General features: G+C 37.0%; 1 protein-coding gene across 1 annotated transcript in view; it reads left to right on the forward strand.

Moving 5' to 3' along the window:
• The window catches only part of itga8 (integrin, alpha 8), a 72,394-nt gene that overhangs the window by 49,089 nt on the left and 1,200 nt on the right, over positions 1 to 22,105 (forward strand). The window contains exons 22-29 of the mRNA XM_016550745.1: positions 5,520 to 5,599; positions 11,922 to 12,002; positions 12,468 to 12,573; positions 13,527 to 13,685; positions 16,232 to 16,345; positions 17,891 to 18,004; positions 19,289 to 19,390; positions 21,106 to 21,228. Of these exons, the coding sequence (XP_016406231.1) occupies positions 5,520 to 5,599; positions 11,922 to 12,002; positions 12,468 to 12,573; positions 13,527 to 13,685; positions 16,232 to 16,345; positions 17,891 to 18,004; positions 19,289 to 19,390; positions 21,106 to 21,228 (879 nt within the window). The remainder of the gene's footprint in view (positions 1 to 5,519; positions 5,600 to 11,921; positions 12,003 to 12,467; positions 12,574 to 13,526; positions 13,686 to 16,231; positions 16,346 to 17,890; positions 18,005 to 19,288; positions 19,391 to 21,105; positions 21,229 to 22,105) is intronic.

Below are 22,105 nucleotides of genomic sequence, written 5' to 3' on the forward strand. Positions count from 1 at the left end.
TTTACACTCGAAGTAGATTGGTCTATCGAAGCGATATCCCAATTCGTCGGTCACGACGTGACGTCTCCGTTCCCTCCTTCAGGGAACGAGGGTTACCATACGTAACCGAGACGTTTTGTGGTCCAGGGTCACATATACTATTATACTGTAGTATTTAATAATATTTACATTTTATATATTTCTGACTTTCATTTTTAATGTTAGTTTTAGTAATTTTATTTGCTTTTGACGTTTTTATTAGTTCTTGTTTTTATATTTCTATATAGCTGAAATTTATTTTATTTCAGTTTCAGTTTAGTAAACATTTAGGCAACATTTCTTGAAAGATTTCAATAATATTTATTTTATTTCAGCTTTATTTAAGTTACAGACAACAGTTTTCAATTTTATTTGAATATAGTTTTAGTTAATCATAATAAGACATGACTTGCCACATGGCACCCTGTTTATGTTTTTTTCTGTGTAACTTGATTAGTTATAAGATTAGTTCTGTAATAAATGTTCTTTAATATACATGAAGAGCAGGATTTTGGACCAATTAGTTTTCTCTGTGGATGGGGCTCTGCAGCACAGTGGTGCTAAAGTTGAAACTAAATTACAGATAAACCCATTCTCATTTGTTGCTGTTGAGGATACTTGGCTTTTTGTAGCATGGTTAGTATTAGCATTGACTAGTTTTTCTGAATAATGGCAGATGGAGGTAGTTAGGAAACAATCATAAAAGAAATTAAAGTTATGTTATCATTTACTCACCCTCATGTCTTTCCAAACCTGTGCGACTTTCTTCTGTGGAACACTAAAGAAGAGAAAGCGAGTTGTTTGGCTCTGTGACCTGGTAACATGTTCCAGATTTGGAGACAGGCTTCGTCATGGAGCCTCCAGGGTTAAACCCACATGGGCCAAATTATCATGGCACCAGCAGAGGAGGGTGACAAGGCCGCAGATCCCCCACCTCACATACAACAAGCAAAATGAGAAACACGTCATGAACTCACACTCAAAAAACACTCACACACCATCGTCACTGGTGTCACAAAATAATCGTACCACACATGGAATCAGTGTGTAGCCTGTGATCAAATGCAATATGTTTTTTTAACTTATTTTCTGTTTTCTTCTTCTTTTTCAAAACTTTCCAAACTATCCTCTCATAGCCCATAAAATGGAAGTCATAACCATGTGGTGCAGCTCATTCATCACAAAGAGGGCATCACAAGACCAATGTGCACAAAACATGTTAGACACACCACCTCAAACAGTATGAGCACCACAAACTGAGTTTTGTACTAACCTGTTCTTTGAAGTAGAAGCTTCCAGTTGGATTGGATTTTAGAAGGAAATTAAGAAAAATGTAAAAAAATTAATTTTGAAATATCATTCTTCTTCTTCAGCAAGTATGAATAAAATTGATCAAAAGTTACAACAAAGACATTTAAAATGTTACAAAAAAATTCTATAATAGATGCTGTTCTTTTCAATTCTTTTCTCAAAGAATCCTGAAAAAAATGTCAAAAATATTAGACAGTCAAAAATATTAAGCAGAATAAGTTTTTTCAACATTGGTAAGAATAAGAAATGTTTCTTGAGCACCAAATCGGCATATTAGAATGATTTCTGAAGGATCAGGTGACACCAGGACGGGTCTCGCGTCATGACAACGTGCATACGTTGTGGTGCCAATGCAGAAGTGAAGAAATTGTGGAATAAAGTTGTTACTTTTGTTTTGTTTTTTGGACATTAAAAGCATTTCCGTTGCCTCACAAAATTAGGGTTAAACCACTGGAGTCACATGGACTACTTCAATGATGTCTTTACTACCTTTCTGGGCCTTGAAAGTGGTAGTTGCGTAGGCTGTCAGTGGAGGGACAGAGTCAAGTCAAGTCACTATTATTTATATAGCGCTTTTTACAATGTAAATTGTGTCAAAGCAGCTTTACAGTATTAAACGGGGAAGTAGTGTGTTGAAATAGTGTGTCGTTATTCTCTGGCCAGACAAACCAGCAGACTGCAGCAGAGTCAGATTGTGCAGAGGACTCATCTGGTTCCCGTGGTCTTGTCCTGATGGTCGTCTAGGTGACGAGGTCTTCAGAGGGGATCTGTCTCTGGGGCTCATCTAGTTGTCCTGATCTCCGCTGACATTTAGAGTTGTAGAGGTCATCTCTAGGTGCTGATCCACCATCTGATCTGGATTCGGGTGACTGCAGTGACCATCTGATCTGGATACAGGCAGGATCTGCTGGCTACGGTGACCTTGGAATAAGAAAGAAACCGACTAATATTAGCGTAGATGCCATTCTTGTAACGATGTAACAAGTACATCGGGTGTTATGGGAAGTGTTCCCCGTTCCGGTTGACCTAATTAATGCAGCCTAACAATCCTTTAACGGATTTGAAACCTCTAAGATTTCATTACAAATATCTTCATTTGTGCTTTTAAGATGAACGAAAGTCATACAGGTTTAGAACAACATGTGGGTGAGTAAATTATGACAGAATTTTCAATTTTGTGTGAACTTAAGTAAAGACAGGAAGTCATCAGAAGTGCTGTCCATAAAGCATTGGCTCTTTTGGCTCTTCATTTTAATAAACCATCTCCGTCTCACTAATGTAAATCTTCTTTTCTAATTGAAAATGCATTAAATTAATCAGTAGTTTAAAAATAACAGTGTAAATGTCTTTTGTGAGCCATAATTCATACAAATCGGACATGACTCGCCCCATCTATTGCTCTCACTGCGGTATTAAATAAAGAAAGGAGTTTCATGGTCTGTAAAATGAAACGCACTGAATAAGTTTGTTTCACCGACTCCTACCCATTTCAGCTAATGTCACATTAGGGTGATGTAGAATCACAGAATTTGGCAACAGTTAATGGCTTTAGTCTCTATCCACAACACCTCGAAAAGAAGGATTTCCCAGCATCTTCAAGCAATATATTATTTCTTGAGAGAGTGGGCTGACATTTTAAGGGTGATACACTTCTGATGACACTGTAAATAATAGACTGACAGGCTCATTTTTTTGGCTTACGTTGTTCTTTGTTTTTAATCAAACACGATCCAGCCATTTTCATGTTTTCTGGATGCACTCTGTCCAGCTTTACTTAGTCAATCTGTAATCCATCTGAAAAAATACCATTGCACATATGTATTCAAACACAGTGCTTTTGATGTGTATGTTTGTGCTGTTTCGAATGGAAACTGCATCTAACATTTCATTCCTATGTTGTGAAATGCATTTAATCAAACACACTTGAGGAACTTGTGCATTTTTCCCATGTTATACACTAGGATCTGTTCTGAGTTTCATTAAAACTTTCGATTAAGAGTTATTGTCTCATTAGTGTAATTAGATGATTACTGTTGCCACAGAAACATATGAACCAGCCCTTGTAAATTCAGATTGAGATGAAGTCTCATTTCTCAACACATGCATGAAGTTGCAGAGACGTGATCTTCATTTGATTTACCAACTCTCTGGGTTTTAAAAAAGGACGCAAGACCACAAAAAGAGGCTCCGTGGCCAGTTCCTCTTTAAAGTTTAACAGCACTTGTTACTCTCACCCGTCTGTTATGAGGGGCTTTGTAGTAAGAAAGGTTTCCGCCTGGGGAAGCTAATTTATGAGGCTCCAGAGTTAGCACATAGCCTTTAGCTAAAGGACTGGCCTTCATTATCCATCCCAGCAGCCATTATCAGACTTCTTCTAATGAACTACACCATATGGACACAGTTACAGCCAACAAGAAAGAGAGATGATTAGTGAAATTTTACTATTTATTTGCGAATGAAGATTCCAGTGTTTAGACTTTGTTCAGCAGAGCAGAAAGACAACAAAAGATATAAATCAGAGAAAATGGCTTTATAAAGACGTGTGTTTTTAAGAGCTGGCATACTTTTGACTTGTACTTAAAGGCAGAGTAAGTGATTTCTGGTAGCCAATGTTGATATTTGAAATCACCAAAACAAACACGCCCCTACCCTAAAAGGGTCTTGCCCCTATTTTGATAGCTCCGCCCCACATATACGTACGCAACCCAGGCAACGATTAGTTCTGTGAAACAAAGCAAAACCAATGTTACACCGTGTCTACTGACGTGAGCGGCGCGGCGCAACAAATCCCGACAGAAAACTGCTGCCGGGTTCTATTTATGACGTGCTGACACACATTTCAAATGGTTTTCAACGGTCGTTTGATCGCGTCCAGTGTAGGCAGACTTTAGCTGTTGTAGACACGGTGTTACTCACCTATTGAGAAGAAACAAAGCAACCTCGGCGTCCGATCGCAGGCCTCCGCTCCTTGAGTTCTCTCCATCGCTGGAAAGCTGATCCGATATTTACATGGGTCCTACTTCTTGCCTTATCGTTCCGCAGCCGTTTTCCTCTTTTGTTTTTTATCTGCCATCTCTATCTTTCTGTCGCTCGGCTCGCCTAATGTCCGTCCCATGCACTGAACGCGCTCTCCTCCACATCACGAGTAGACACGCCCCTTATTTCTGATTGGCTACAAGTTTGTTTTGCGATTCGGCCCGAATCAGTTTTCTAAAGTGTTTTTGAAAAATCACATACCCTGCCTTTAAGGGCAAATTGCAATTATATAAATATATTGGTAATATGTTAACAATAGGTGTAACACTTTAGTATAGGGACCAATTCCAACCCAGGCTCATTAGAAATACGTGCCTCTAAATAAATTTCTGCTGCGCCGTTGTTATGTACCTTACTACACGTTTCGCGGCAGTTTCAAAGTGAAACATCCAGTAAGTGGTGCTAAAATGCGGGTTCAATATGTGACCCCATTTTTGTTACATTGATATAGGCACGTATTGCTGTGTTTTTATTGCGTTACTTCAGGTATTGCGTATTGCGGTGGTTCATATTTCAAATATCCGATGAGTGTCGCTAGAAGTTAATGCTCTATCGTGTTGGAAATATCCCCTACTCCAAACCCAACCCTAAACCTACCCGATAGTGTTAACAAATGCAAAAGTGATATAAAACTGCATTTGTTGCATTACTTTAGTGTAAATATACTTGTTGCTTGTTGTTTGGGCGATTGTTTTGTCCGTTGCAGTTGCGGAAGCTTTAAGAAAGTATGCAGGTAAATTTCAGCTAAAAATAATTTTGACTCAAGTTAATACAGTAGCCAACATTTGAAGTGGATCAAAAAGTTCATCAAAGTTGTCCTAAGATAAGAACACATTTTGGTTTTAGGACAACTTTGATGAAAGGTTTTCAAATGTTGACTACTATATTTCATGTCCGCATTTTTATTGATCAAATGAGTAACCATGTAATACTAGTTTATTTGTTGGCGGTATAACAGCAAGTGAGGCTGTCCAGACAGACCCCACACTCCTCCCCCCAGCATGTAAGACGGCACAGTGTTAATTGTGGTGGGTTTTTCCTGTATGAGACACTGGGGGTAGAGCTCTATTCTGTTTTACTGAGCACTTACAGATGTCCCTTAAGCTTTTGATGTCTTCATGTTTTTCCCTTTCTTTCTCTCTCTCTCTGGCTAGTTGTCGGTTGGTTTACGGTTTTCTGTACAGCGGCTGGAAGATGCCCCTCCTACCATTGGCTTTGAGCTTCAGATACACAGGTACGGTAAATATTACCCTTCATTTCACCCGTATGCCAATTACAGATCCACAAGTAGCTTCTTTGGTCTTCAAGTAAGCATAATGTATTCTCACGGCGATTATCTTTGACTCACACACACACAATCATTCACATTTCTGGCCAAATCATTGTCAGCAACGAAGTTCTTACATTCCCACTGGTTATAAAGTGAATAGGTGTGTAGTCTGAGAAGCTAAACACATTGCTGGCTAACATTTCTGCTACCTTAACTTGTAATTTAATTTAATTTAAAGACCTCTCGCGCTACTCAAGTGTGTGTGTGTGTGTGTGTGTGTGTGAACATGGTAAGTGGTGTGTGTCACTTTGATGTATGTTTTAGGGGGTCATTTTGTAAGCAAGGGCCCCAAATGTTGGTCGTTATAGAGTCAGGGCTTCAGAACAGGAAGCTGAGTGTTGATAAGATGTCCTTGGATGGGTCACAGAAAATGGATGGCATACCTAAAGAGACTCTGTTTGTCTACGTGTGGGTGTATCTAGAGAAAAATTACAATTTTGGAAAATATTGGGGAGGAAAGTAGGTTCTCTGCTTTTTTGGTCATCTATTTTGCCATTATTAGAGATGGGTCGTAATGGTCTAATCATCAAATGCTAGTTGAGTAATGAGTTTGTCTATTTTATATATGAGCAAAAGTGTTGTGAAGGTTACTTTGAAAATGTAATAGGTTACCAATTACAAGTTACCCTAAAATGTAATAAGTAGTGTAACTATTTCAATTACTTCATTAAAGTAATGTAACTGATTACATTTGATTACTTTTCTAAATTTCTAATGAATGTTTTCAACTGTTAATCATTTTGAAACATTTAAACCAGACAGGGTTAACCTTACAATTAGGATTCGACACTGAGTACTGTCAGGCTTCTCAAAATCCTTCATCACTTGATACGAGTCACTTAATTAAGATTATAAAAATACCACCACAAAATCTGACTTTAGCATCTCTTTTTACTTTGAGATAGTTCTGAGGTTAAATACAGATTTAAAATAACAAGATATAGTTTAATAGCTATGATATTGTTTTTGAAGTCAAATCTTTGAATAGCTATGACAGGAAATACTGGCATCTAACAATGCTTTAGAAAAAAACGGTAACACTTTCTATGAAGCCCGTATTTATAATACATTATAAGGGTATTCTTAAGGCATTATAATGAATGCATAATGCATTATAAAAAAACTTATAATATGTTATATCAACTCATGAATAATCATAACAACAGTTATAATACATCATAATACTTTCGTATTTGTGGTTATACGTTTGAGTATGATTATTTATAACACACAATGAACACCATATAAAATCTATTTTTACATTTATAATGGACTATATATCCTGACATTGTTTATTTAAGATCTGCACAGTATCTTACTACAGCTTGTGAGTGGTTAGATGTTGAGTGTTATTTGAGTGTTTCCTGTGGAGCTAATGTTAATTAATTGATGTGAGCTGTTGGTACACAGAGCAGTTGAGATAAATCAGGCAGGTTATTTGTGATTATTACTACTTATAAGTGGCCTTTGATCGCTTTAAGTAAAGTAGAATAAGAAAAATGGCAAGATATGAGACGTATAATACATTATAACTATGAGAAATATAATCCATTGTAAAAGTGGATGCAACGTGTTCATTGTGTTATAAATCATCATACTCTTAAAAGCTATAACCACAAATAAGTAAATATTATAATATATTAAAACTGTTCTTATGAATATTCATGAGATGATACAACATATTATAAGGTTTTTTATAATGCATTATGCATTCATTATAATGCCTTAAGAATACCCTTATAATGTATTATAAATACGGGCTTCATAGAAAGTGTTACCAAAAAAACAATTAATCTTGAAAAATAAAGCATATACATAAAACCAAATAGGAAATAAATGGCAATGGCAAATGTATTTATATAGCACCATTAATTACAACCCATGGTTGTCCAATGTGCTTTACAACAAAAATAAAAATGAAAACACATTTACTTAAAATACACAAAGTATAATAAAAAACAATAAAATATAAGGCAGGAAAGTGTTAATACAGATTATAAGCCTTGTCAAACAAATACGTTTTTAAGCTAGATTTAAAAGCAGATACAGAGGAGGCAAGTCTGATTGTGATAGGTAATTCATTCCAGAGTCTGGGGGCAACTACAGAGAATGCACGGTCACCTCTACACTTATATAAAACAGTTATTAAATAAGCATGTGTCCTATTCTGTGTCCTAAACTCCTGAAACATTGGTGTCAATGCAATTTAGGAAAGAAATCAATCAAATCTGTATGAGTGTGAAAATATTCAGATGTAACCTCCTTTGTAGTTATTAACATTTTCATAAGTAACAGTGGTTACATTTTATTTTAAGGTGTCTTTGTTACAGTGTAATTATACATTTAAGTAGGGGTGGGCTCTATACCGGTATGAAATTGACTACCAGTGTTATGTTGTTCCATGATATGGATTTTGCTATACCGTGGATACCGTTATATATTCATGAATTCAAATTTTGCATTTATATTGTTTTGTTCAATTTGGTACGCTTTGCAAATTTGAACACAAATGACGATAAAGAGTCGAGACTGAACGTTTTTGTCCTCTGTGTGCAGCTTCGCACTACACAGGCATTAGTAATCAAACACATAGAGCATCGTAACAGACCAAGTTAATAGAGCGCAAATCGCCTTCTCCAGTGGTTCCCAAACTGGGGGTGCGGAGCTATGACAAGGGGGTCACGGCAAGGCTGAGGGATAGTGTACAGTCAGCAGATTATTTTGCAGGGTGATAAAGACTACACTGTGTAATTTTCCTGCTTATCATGCGGCCACTTGCCTGATAAGTAAATAATTGAACGCAAAATATTACTTTGACATATTTTAATGACCTCAACATGACTCTCAGTACCCGCTTGAGCACTCCGTTATCAGTTGTAGCAGTTGTGGTTGTATCAATAACAGACCACTAGATGAAGTATTGAAGAATCAGAGTTGTATTGCAGGGAGCCATGTAGAAATATAAATGAACGATGCATGGTTCTGCTCTAAGCATGTAAGTTACAAGTTTGTGAAAGGACTTCCAGTGCCAGGTAAACGTAAAGCAGATTATGAATATACTTAAGATTCACAAATACCAAAACAAGGTGTCTACACCAGTCGAAAGCGGCGCGAATTGACAAAAGCAAATAGAACCCAGTGATGATCTCTGCTGTGGATGCGGCGCAACGCGACAAATCCATGACAGTAAACTGATGCCGCGTTCTATTTCTGACAAACTCCAGCACTCTAACACAAAGAACAATTTCAAATATTCATAAGAGAATCGTGAAAAAATAGTTTCCTCAAAAATATTAAGCAGCACAAATGTTTACCTCATTGACAATAATCAGAAAGGTTACTGAGCAGCAAATCAGCATAGTAGAATGATTTCTGAAGGATCACTGGAGTAATGAAGACACTGAAGACTGGAGTAATGATGCTGAAAATTCAGCTTTGATCACAGGAATACAGTAGCCTATATGTAACTTAAAACATTCAAATAGATCATTTAAATTGACAATATTTCACAATATTACAGTGTTTACTGTATTTTTAAAGGGGTCATATGATGTGTAGCCTTGGTGAGCATAAATGTGCTTGGTGAGTCCAATCCCTCACTTTTTCTAGTTAGATAAGGTTAAAATATTTTGCCTGTAATTTTTTTTCTCATATCGCAATATAATATCAATATCGCCTGGACGGTGTAAAATATCGTGATATGAATTTTAGCTCGTATCACCCACCCATACATTTAAGTACAGAGTAATATTAATTAACTACATGTACTTACTATATGGTTAGGCTTAGGGTTTGTTTTAGGATTACTTGCATGTAATTATGCATAATTTATTGTTATTATAATAGTAAGTACATGTAACGTGTAACAAGGACACCTTAAAATAAAGTGTTACTGTAGCTTGTGTAAGTTAATTACACAATTTTTCTCAGTAACTGTGACATTCCAATTACATTTGTTTTGTAATTTTTGTAATTCAGCTGTGATTCAGCTATAGGCACGAGGCAGCATATATTTTATAATATACATTTTGTAATATAAATGATACAAATCTTTCTTAAGAACATGTGAACCTGACTTGTCGATTTTGAAGTTTTGCATATCATTACATTGTGTATTTCACAGAACTCCCCACTTGGTTTTGCATGTCCTTGGCCATGTTCTGTTAAGCTCAGGGGTGAAGTGTATTTGTTATAATAATACTCCTCACTGTGATGTTACTCACACATACGCATGGGGAGGTTTAATGTGCGCATGTTAGTTTTGGGGTGTTGAGATGACTGCCAGGCTGCTCTCAGAAGAGGGATATTTCCCTAAGGGTTTAATCACTGAAACCTAAAGTCTCTCCATAACTCAGAGCAAGGTTAGGTCAAACAGGAGGGCGAGTCTGAGGGTGTGTATGTGTGTTTGCCTGCACATGTGAGCGTGCACATGTAATATCTTTGCACTTAAGTGTGTGTGCTGTATGAATGCATTTGTGCTGTGTGTCTTATCTGTTTCGGTATGTGCGTCTCTGGAGGATATAAACATTTTCTGGTGACTAATGTTAGCCACATGTTCCTCTGCCCACTCTGATTTTTCACCTTGAGACAGAATAAGAGTGAAAGACAGAAGGAGGAGAGAAAACTACAGCTACAGAGAGATGAAAGCCAGGTGTCATGCAGCAAGAAAGATTGTTTTGTCTTTCAAGTCTTTTCAAGCTGTGGCTCAGATAATTGGTAGTAATGGCTTTTTATTTTTTACTTTTAAAGGTATTTATGTAATTATTATTTGAAGAAGTCTCTTATACTTGCCAAGGCTGTGTTTATTTAATCAAAAAATATATATATATTCATTTATTCATTTATTCATGTGATGGCAAAGCTGAATTTTCAGCATTATTATTCCAGTCTTTCTTCAGCGTCACATGATCTTAATATACATTTATACTCATTCAAATTAAAAAAAAAATATATATATATATCTTGTAACATTATAAATATATACACTATGTATAATAGTTACTTTTAATCAATTTAGTGTGTCCTTGCTGAGTAAAAGTTCATTTGACTCCAAACTTTTAATATATAATTTAAACTATAGAATTTATATATTGTTCTTTTTCTGCTTTGTAAATAATTTGGAGTTTATTTTATTTTAGTTTATTGCTTGGGTTCTGATTCTCTCAGGATGGAAATGTCGATGCTGGAATCAAGGTATCACATTTCCTGACTCAAGATTTAGTATTTAATAAGACTTTTAGACCTGAATGAACGAAAGAAAATCTTACAAGACTTCAAAGATTCTGCAGTCTCATTGTTCCTTTCAGTCACAGTGAATTTTATGGCATATAGTAAATATATCGTTTTTTGTGAGCCCCAGTTATTCCACAAGATCAAAGTTATAATTTTCAGACCTTTACGGGGTTTTTTTTCTGTGTATACAGCCTCTCCTTCCACTTCCTTGATTTCCGAGAATTATATATTTTCACTTTTACAATTTACTTATATGTTTTTAACAGCTGCACAGTTATTAAAGTGACATTTAATAAGGTGTGCGTCAATGGCAGATATATTAGGACAGAATATGAAATTGCATGACCTAAAAGGCCAAAAAGAGGTCCATGAAATACAGTACAGTGTTTAATTATGTTATAGTTATATTACTTTTTCATGTCACATTTTGGAAAATTGGTAAACATACTTCCAATAGGACTTTAGAAAGGACTTTCTTTTTGTGCATTGTCACAAATGAAAGAGTGGCAACACACATAAAATCCATCAGTTGTGTTCGTCCACAATCCTCGAGCGGATGTTCACTTGTATAGTATTTGCATTCATTGTGGTGACATACTCTATCAAATGAGGGTTGTCTGATGTACTGATGTACTGTATATGTGTGGCTGGTGGGGATACTCTGGTTTTCGCTTCACAATGACAGTTGACTCGGGGAACTCTAGGACAACGACACACTGATGAAAACAGCATTGTTCACTCTTCATCCTCTCATCTTCGCATTCAAACACGTTCACAGAACACAGATGCTCCCAGCCTCAGGCTCACACATGGAACTGTTCAATAGTCTGTGACACTGTGGCCTACAGAGCCTTACTGTCTCATAGTAAACACTACATAACTCTATTTTAGTGACACTTTATTTTAAATCAGAATGTTACCTTGATAATGTAGCATTAAAATAATGTTTATAGTAATAATAAATGAACAATATATTTGTTGTTTCTCTGAACAGCTCTAATAAGGACAACTCAAGAAGCGTTCCAGTGAATTTGACTCTGAGCATTGCAGCGAGAGCACAGGTGGAGATCAGAGGGTGGGTATCTCTCTTTATCTGTCTCTCTGTCTCACCGAGTGGAAAATTAGTAGTTTCAGTCCAATTTCAATAAAAGAACCCAGACTGCCACTGTTTACCTATTCTGAGGGATCTAGAGAGGTTATTCTGGGCCCTATAACTACTGATTACCAAACACTTCTGTTCATGTAAAATATTGTCTTGGCAGAAGGTCAAAGTGCATAATAAATAAGTCATATGATAGAAAATAAAACTAACTTCTGTTTTTTTATGAGGTTATAGATAATGTATTAGCCAATAATCAGTGTTATCTCTTACTTTCACTCAAGTCAAAAAAAAATTCTCATTCAGTATGTTTCATTTGAAAACTTGTCACATTACAAAATTAAAACAGGTTTTGAATGGTGTTTATTGGCCTGTATATGCTATTTTTTTTACATCTTACTGTACCTACTTAAAATTAAATTCATCCTCTTTTTTCCTTAGTGTGTCTCACCCAGCTCAGGTTGTTTTGCCTTTCCCTCGATGGGAACCCAAAGAGAAACCTGTAAGAGAGGATGACGTCGGCCCTCAGGTTCAACACATTTATGAGGTACGGAATAAACAGACACAAAACAAATGATAAACATGGAGTGATTCAAACACGGGAATAGAAGAAGAGAGAGGGCTCTGTTAAATGGCCAGTAAACAGCAAATATTCAAAACTGTGGTATCCACTAACTTACATACACACACACAAAGTGCATAAACATACAAGTCATGCCAAAACTTATCAACATAACTTATTAACATATACTGAACACACTGAGTGTGAGTCCATTTATTTCTTTTTATCTGAAAGACAGTATAATTTAATGGCTCAATATTATTTTTAACAACAACCCAATTATCTCTGCAACAGTAAAATCAAACACTAATCTGCAATAAGAAATCTGGTACGCTTACCACAATAAACTTTCCCAATAGGGTGTAGTGCATTCAGCTAGCAAAAACCAACTTCTGGAAAGCTATTTATTTGTTGTTTGTTTTTGTGGAGACTCTTGACCTCTTTTTGCTGCAAGAGGGCCTCACTAAACGCCATCTGTCCTGTGGCTATTCATTTTTTAATTGGCTGTAATGTTGGCCAGACGCTGTACAGATGGTTTATGTTAGAAGCAGCTTCAGCTCATGTTCGATCCAATTGCTAATGCTAGCCCAGAGTGTTTGATTAAATATTTATCAGTTCTTGTACATTCTTCTATGTTAAATAAAAATCTGATGATTCATATTAATTTATTTGGCATCAACAGCACTCCTTATGAAAATTTACATAGTTTTATTTTAGCAAATGAGTTTTTTTATTTAATACACAGCATGGTATGTTAATAGCCATTTATCGGTTATTGGCTATAACATGAAAACAATTATCGGCCTATTAGTATTGGCCATAATTTGCATACCACTATAAGTGTTTATAAGGGAACAACTTGAATATTTTTTAATAGATTTAAATGAATTCAGTTTATGCTGATTTTGTTGTTAATCTCTTTTTGTATTTCTTCCAAGTTACATAATAAGGGTCCGAGTTCAATAAGCAGGACTGTGTTGGAGGTGGGCTGGCCCAGTCAGTACCGTGAGGAACACCTCCTTTATGCCCTCCAGATCATCACTGACGGTCCTGTTCACTGCAATGTCAACGGCTCCCTAAACCCGCTGAAGTTAGAGGTAACACGTGCACACAAACTCTTTCTTCTCTATCCTCTGTTTTTTTTTCTCCTTGAGAGTGTCCTTCTTAAAGAGATCCGATGCAAGAAGAAAGTGTCCACATTCACTTAGTTTTTTTTAACAATGCTCTGACCAGATCTTTCCTCAGACACAGAGCAGCAAGTTATTTGAACTAGTGTTTCTTTCTCCATCTGCATCACATCTTTCTCTCTTGTATGTGTTCCTTGCTGTCATAAATCTCAGGTTTCTGTGCTTTTACTAATGAGCCTCAAATAAATGTAAAACTATGACTGCTGAGTCCTGCTTGTTTTTGATCAGAGTGTTGGACTAATTCTGACCTCTCTGCTCTCTTGACTGGACTTTATTATCGCTGTTCAGATTTCATGTGCAGTCATTATGAAGCGTCACAACGTCCTCATGAAGTCTCTGTGCCTTGTAACTGATCTGCATTCACGCTGAGTTCAGAATTTTAACCACCTGGACTGATATTAGAGCTCTTTTCCTGTGAACTTTACAGGAGAGCGATTTGGCCCAGAGTTTTGGCCGAGAAGTTTGTGTCTGCCTCTCTGGCCACATTCACACAGTGACAAACACTAGAATAAAAATAGAAAAACTGAAAGAAGTAAGAAATATTTAGTAAGTACTTATTTTTCCTTCCTTGTGACATATACATATTAGGGGTGTAATTATACACGTATTCGTATTGAACTGTTCGGTACCAGGCTTTCGGTTCGGTACGCATTACAAACCGGACTAATCCTATTACATTTGGAAAATAAAAGGGCTTAAAGTGTGTGAAATATAATGTTCTCTGTGCCACTGCGCTCAACAAGGCAGTCCAAACGACGTAACAGGCAATGTGCTGTCTGCCCGGTGGCGTAACGGACAGCCCCACAATAACCTCCCCTTGCTGGGTTGTGTCGAAAGACGATGATCTTGTATCGACATTCGACAATAGCCAGAGATGTTGTCAAAAACATAAATTATTGGCAATATTAAGAGTATTTGGCATTTCCAAATAGTGTAGGCCTGTTACATTCTTATTTTTATTAGGCCTATTATTATTTTGAAGTTTCTTTTATTATTAAATTAAAATTACAATTAATTTGCCCCGCAATATTACCGCATTAACTGATGCGGTAATATTATATAGCAAAAGATTAGGCTATTTACTCCTCAATTAAAATGTTTTTTAAAGGGGTCCTATTATGCTCTTTTACAAAGTCTTGATTTTGTTTTGGGGGTGTACTAGAACAGGCTCTCATAGGTTGTTCGAAAAACACATTATTTTTCACATATTTTACATTATTACAACACCTCTCTCCCCAGTCTGGCATGAATGACTCGAATAGTTCCTGTATCAAATGAAGGCCCGCCTTCTGAAATACGAAATGTGCTGTGATTGGTTAGCTGGGCCAGTGTGTGTTGTGATTGGCAGCACTCTGCACCTGGTCGGGAAATGTCATGCCCCTTACCATAGCCGCCTGCGAGTTTCAGTGTAAATGTTCCGTCAAAATCTAATCAATTTGAGCGCGATTTAAACCCGGATGATTGTAACTACTCTAAGTTCGTCTGCCTTGGGAAAGCTTGTGATTTCTGTTAAATAAAATATCTCCTTTTGAAGTGGACTTTGAGCTTTGTAACTTTGCAGATCTTTTTTATTCTGAAACAGCAACATTACAGACTAACTAAAGTTGAAAAAGTGAAAAAGCATAATAGGACCCCTTTAAAAAAAAGGTATTTTATAGCAGGTCTATTATGCAATTAATTTTAAGCATATAATTAAAATATTAACACTGCTGCAGTCATCAATAAAAATCAATTAAATAAAAAGCTTTAGCCTATTTCAAGCACCGACTTTCAAAAACAACCTGTTTAATACGAAATACGTTTCTTCTCTTTTTTTTCACTATGTACAGGCCACAAGAGAAATATTAAGGGAATACATTAAAACAGTTAGCTATATATAGTTATCAGCATATGTTGAAGTAGATTGGTCTCTGAGAGAATATGTGGCGTCAGATGCCGAAAGCTCCGTCATTACTCCGTCATTCCGTTTTTACTTTCAATTTTTGCATAGTGAATTGATTGAGATTAAGACACTCACCGGCAAAACTCTTGCGCAAAGTTTGCACGTTGCTTGTGTGATATCCATTGGCTCACCTTTATGGTTTAAAACAGAAATATTTCCAACATTGCGACGTAAACAATTACCCCCCACCACCTGTATTGAAAACATACTGAACTGTGACACCACTGTGTCGTATCAAACCAAACTGTGAATTTTGTGAAACATTACACCCCTAATATATATAACTGAGCTATTAAAACTATTAGCTATTAAAGAATTGATCACTGAAGTAAACTAAATATAGAAAATTAGAAAACCAAATTGCAAATGTTGCATTGGAAACTGAATGAAATAAGAAAGTTTAAGCACCAAAATTAATAAAAACTATAACTACTTTTATAAACTAACGCACATAGCACATTGCATCTCATTTTTTAATTCCTCTCCTATCTCTGTCCTTCTCCTGCACACTTAGACCTCCACTCTTCAGGACACTCCAGAATTACTGGGCTTTCTGAGGAACAGCAGCACTCCGACTCGCCGCAGACGATCTGTTTCTACAGCCCAGAGTTACAACAGCAAGATACTGGTACACACACACACACACACACACACCAGTACCACAAACACTCACACAAGCCACCTGAAGCGCATGGCTGCCCACCCTGTGGGAACAGCCTCATATATGTGACAGATGGACTCTTATGTCGAACTTAACGTGTTATGGGGACCTGTGTTGACCTCAAAGGCTGAGCTCACCTGTAAATCTCATAACATACTCCGTCATTCCGTTTTTACTTTCAATTTCTGCATAGTGAATTGATTGAGATTAAGACGTTCACTGGCATAACTCTTGTGCAAAGTTTGCACGTTGCTTGTGTGATATCCATTGGCTCACCTTTATGGTTTAAAACAGAAATATTTCCAACATTGCGACGTAAACAATTACCCCCCACCACCTGTATTGAAAACATACTGAACTGTGACACCACTGTGTCGTATCAAACCAAACTGTGAATTTTGTGAAACATTACACCCCTAATATATATAACTGAGCTATTAAAACTATTAGCTATTAAAGAATTGATCACTGAAGTAAACTAAATATAGAAAATTAGAAAACCAAATTGCAAATGTTGCATTGGAAACTGAATGAAATAAGAAAGTTTAAGCACCAAAATTAATAAAAACTATAACTACTTTTATAAACTAACGCACATAGCACATTGCATCTCATTTTTTAATTCCTCTCCTATCTCTGTCCTTCTCCTGCACACTTAGACCTCCACTCTTCAGGACACTCCAGAATTACTGGGCTTTCTGAGGAACAGCAGCACTCCGACTCGCCGCAGACGATCTGTTTCTACAGCCCAGAGTTACAACAGCAAGATACTGGTACACACACACACACACACACACACCAGTACCACAAACACTCACACAAGCCACCTGAAGCGCATGGCTGCCCACCCTGTGGGAACAGCCTCATATATGTGACAGATGGACTCTTATGTCGAACTTAACGTGTTATGGGGACCTGTGTTGACCTCAAAGGCTGAGCTCACCTGTAAATCTCATAACAGGTCATTCATATTATGCTTATTTTTTTGCTCTCTCAAAGTGTCTCTTTAGGGGGTTTGTGTGTGTGTGTGGATGAACCAGCTGGTTTTGATAATCATAGTCCATCACACGTCAGGCATTGAGATAAGACAGGGCAGAGGTCATGTCCTATGCACATACACAAACAGTTGACATAGATTCTTCATACATACACACCATCACTCATCTCTTTGAATGTGACCACAACAAATCATTCAAAATCAAGTGTGAGGCTTTCACGACACACAGCACATCTACAGAGGTTCAACAAGTTGAAAAAGCTTAGATTTTACACTTTCTAACTCAGCACTGTGTTATTATTACAAACAGTATTATCAGCAAAAGAACTGAAGTGACAGTTTGAAATGAAAAATTCTTAATTTTATGACTCAAAATTTCTTAGCTCCAAAACTTTCTAGGTTTTACTTAGATGTTCAATCCTAGATTTTTAATTTTTAATGAAGAAATATATGAGATAAAAACAGATCTCAGGCTCGTTCTTCACTTTTTCTCTCATTGTGTGTGTTTGTAATAGAATTGCTCAAATATCAACTGCCTGATGGCGGAGTGTGTTGTGGATCGCTTGGATCGAGGGCAAAGCGCAGTGATCAAGTTCAGATCTCGACTCTGGGCTCACACCTTCTTACAGGTACTTTTATCACACAAATATCCTCGCATTTCCTGCTAATTGACCAAGGAAGTTTTGTTGGTTAGCCTTCCCTTACGAAAAAGAAGTTTATTCAAGTGTGCTATTAGTATACTTCTTTTAAACTAAAAATAGGAAAGTATACTTTTAGTCTACTTTTTATGTACTTCTCAGAAATGGGCTTTATGTACTTCTCAGAAATATACTTGAACTTTACTTAAGTATACTTACTAAAATAAACTTGAAGTATACTACTTTTTGGTAAGGGTTGTTAAAGGGATAGTTCACTCAAAAATGAAAACTCTTCGAGTAATCATTTACTCATCATGTCATTCATGCAGCATGGATGCAGCATAGAATCTACTGTAGTGTATAAACATTTACAAACTGTCAGTGTTTTCAAATGTTATCTTCACGATATCCCTGTAAAGTCCAGCTGGTGATTTTCACTTCTTAAATCACTGTATGATCAAAGGCTCTTATTAAGCTGCGTTTACACTGACTGTGATTTGCAGCAACAAACTGACCAGCAGTAATTCATTTTCAATGAGGGTTGGCTATTTGAGGCGACATGAGCGACTGTGGCCGATGCAACAAAGTTGAGCAGAGTTCAGCTTTATGCAAATGCACAACGACATAATTTGGAAACTTCCAATGGGAGTGCAGAGAGTGAAGTGTAGGAACTCCTAAATCATACAGGTTTGGAACAACATGTGGGTGAGTAAATGATGACATGAAATTAATATGTTCATTTTTGAGTCAAAACGTGGTGTTTATGGCCACCTTTCTTTCTTTCTGAACACAACAAAGTGTTGTGTCACCCTCAGATGGTAGGTTAGTGTCACAGGAGATGACATCACCAGTCTAGTTAGACATCTTAAACACCTCAGTCAAGTGACGTCATAAACCCTGACATCGTCAGAACAAAATGCCTTTCATCTCATGTCCAGAGTAACGTCCACAGAAACCAGACACATGTATGAGAGCACGTACACTAGTGTGTCTGCAGGACAGTAGTGATCTATGCATGTGTGTGTGAGTGATCCTAGTGTGCAGGAAGTACATTAAGTTTTTGTTTTGCTGCTCTTTTGACCACTGCTTCTCGCTAAGCCTCATCCATACTGAAGCCATTACAACTCAGCGCCCTTTCAGACACCCGCCATGTGCGTTCTGTTAATGTTAATCTGACATTTTCCTCTTCTGCAAGGGGCCGGCCTCTATCCCGCTCGCTCCGAGATGTTTCCATGTGTGTTGTATTTACGCTAATCCATTGCTTTCCTCTGGCAGAGACGAAATGACCACTACACGCTAAACTCCACAGTGTCCTTTCAAGTGATGGCCATGCCTTATCGGATCAAAGCTGATTCACTCCCACACCAGAGCAAATCAGTGAGTAATCTAGTGTGTTTGTGTGGGTGCAGATTGAGAAAAGTGGAAAACAACAAAGGAAAAGGAAAAGAGAACATGTGGGTTAGAACAAGAGAAAAAAATATTCTCAACTGAGTGTTAAGATAGACTAAACGCCGCTGAGTTCAGTCTGTTTAGCTTCGATAAGGAAGGTAAAGGGAGATTGTGGATTAGTTTGAAGCATGGAAGTTTCTAGCATTCCTATTTTTTGTTTTTTTCATATTTAGAAGAGAGTGGAAATTATAGAAAATCATCAGGAGCAAGGTCCGTGTAACCCTTTGCAGTTCTTTGTTCAATTCGCACCATCAAAATGAACCAAATGAAAAGTTGGCTTCAAACTTTCATTTTCAATTTCTTTGGAGCAATTTACAAACGGATAATTGTCTCTCATTTTAATTTTCAATTACGCTCCCCCTATTTACCCAGAGCGCTGTATGTAGGCTATAGGGCCTATGCCTATGCATTGGCACGTCTGACCATGCAATAATCTGGGTTCACACAGATGTTTTGGTCGCGAGACAGGTCAGTGGAAGTTTTTTTAAATTTATTTTATTTTTTTTAACAGCAAGGTCTAGAGACTTGTTTTTAGAAGCTGAATTTCTTTTAACTTGAGCGCCATGTTTTAGATTGATGTATTATGCGCATAGGCGGAGCGTGTGTAAGGCTTTTGTTCCAAGAAATGAAAAACAAGAATTCATTGAAACTCATCAGTTTTGTTGAGTGCGCGTGCGTTCGCTGACTAAATACCGGACTCTTGCGAATTCTCTCATAATAAACAACAAAGCGCAGATGTGTTAAATACAAATTCGGTCCCATTAAACATTCTTTTAGCCTACATGACACCCATGTCTTGTTCTTGTCTAAAAAGACGGGTTTATGATGTTTAATACATTTGGCTGCTTTTAGCCTTACCCTGGAGTTCATTTTGATGGTGCGAATTGAACAAAGAACTGCAAAGGGTTACACGGACCGAGCAAAATCAGGAAATGTTACGAATCAGATTTGAACTCTGTTTCCACAAGAGCACCACGATTCAATGTTTTGGAATGTACACTACAGTTAAAAAGTTGGGATCAGTTTTTTTTTTTATTCAAGAAATGTTAAATAAATGCTGTTCTTTTGAACTTTCTATTTATCAAAGAAAACCAAAAATATATTAGAATCATTTCTGAAGGATAAAGACTATAGTAATAACTACTTAAGATTCCGATTTACCATCACAGGAATAAATTACATATTAAAATTGGACATATTACCATAGTACTTCCGTGGTATTTTGGGCACGTACCATGTTATTCTTTGAAATACATTGGAGTACCATTTAAATACAATGATATGATTACTGTATGCTATTATCACCACAGTATTTTTTGTAAGGCTCTTTGTGCATTAACAACATTAGGGCTTCTAAGCTGAGTGCTATACACAATACATAATGCCCACACTTTCCTCTCTGTGTGTGTGTGTGTGTGTGTGTGTACTAAAACTGACAGAAGATAAAGGAAATGAAATAATAATAATAAACAAAGTTTCTGAAGGAGCTTCTGTTCCATTTAGTTGTAAAATGAGACAAAGTGATGAGAGGCGATAAGGGAAAGTAGGCTATCAAACTGATTAATGCATGCTAATATCGTAGCTACATCAGTGCTTGTAAAAAATTAATGACCTCTGTGTTTGTGTGCGCTTGTGTTTTTAAGATTGGCACATTTGTGGTGTGGGCCATTCCTGACGTTTCTTTTGCCATTCCCCTGTGGGTAATAATTCTGGCTATACTGCTGGGACTGCTGGTGCTGGCTATGCTTAGCCTAGCAATGTGGAAGGTAGGTCGACTTAATACACACACACACACACAGTCTCACACTGACCTCCATCGGCTCTAAACGTGATGCTGTTTTGAATACAGTATTCATCAGTCACAAAACTGATAATAATGAATTTTAAAAGTTCATGTAAATGCCCTTAATATGGCTTTTCTGTTGATTCTGGTTGACAGAGGAAATACATGCTCTCAGAGTGTTTCATGTTGGCATTAGTCTTCAAGAACAGCTAAATGCGTCTGTCTTTGCTTCAGTGAAATAACAAAACAAAGGAACTTCAGGGGGTAGAGAAAGAGATGGCTGTTAGAGATAGCGTGAGAGAAGGAGTTGGTGGAGGAAGTAGAAAAGGGGGCTGGAGGAAGTGAAGTGAAAAGAGGTTTGGGGAACATTGAAGAACTTGATGAAAATTGGCAAATCAGATTAACAGATAAAGCAGAGAGAGATAGGGAGTGCTGTTGCAGTTGGGCATTAATGAGCCATTTGTGATGTTATCAGTGTTTTGTCTGCAGAGCTGTTCTCAGGCTCTTGATTGGGTCCCTATGGAGGAGACATGCCCTAATTGGCTAACGTGTACAAACACACACATATGCACTAAACACACTGAAGAGTGACGGGTGTGCGTGGGTGCACAAGAGGAAAATATCAATCAGATGCTGCGAGGGAGTTTTTAGAGCAGCTGTGGCTTCAGATTTTAGTTTAACATAGGCTATTATAAGTTTTATAGATAGTGTAGCATAAAATGGATTAGAAAAGTGAGGAAAACATGTAAGCGTCCTGCTGAGAATACAATATAATGGCCCCCTCTTGTGGTGAAATGGGTTGTTGACAAAGTGTTACTGAACTTTTTTAATCAACATTTATATATATATATATATATATA

The sequence above is a fragment of the Sinocyclocheilus rhinocerous genome, unplaced genomic scaffold, assembly GCF_001515625.1.
Source record: "Sinocyclocheilus rhinocerous isolate Xijiao unplaced genomic scaffold, SAMN03320098_v1.1 scaffold2059, whole genome shotgun sequence".
In the NCBI taxonomy this organism is placed as follows: Eukaryota; Metazoa; Chordata; class Actinopteri; order Cypriniformes; family Cyprinidae; genus Sinocyclocheilus; species Sinocyclocheilus rhinocerous.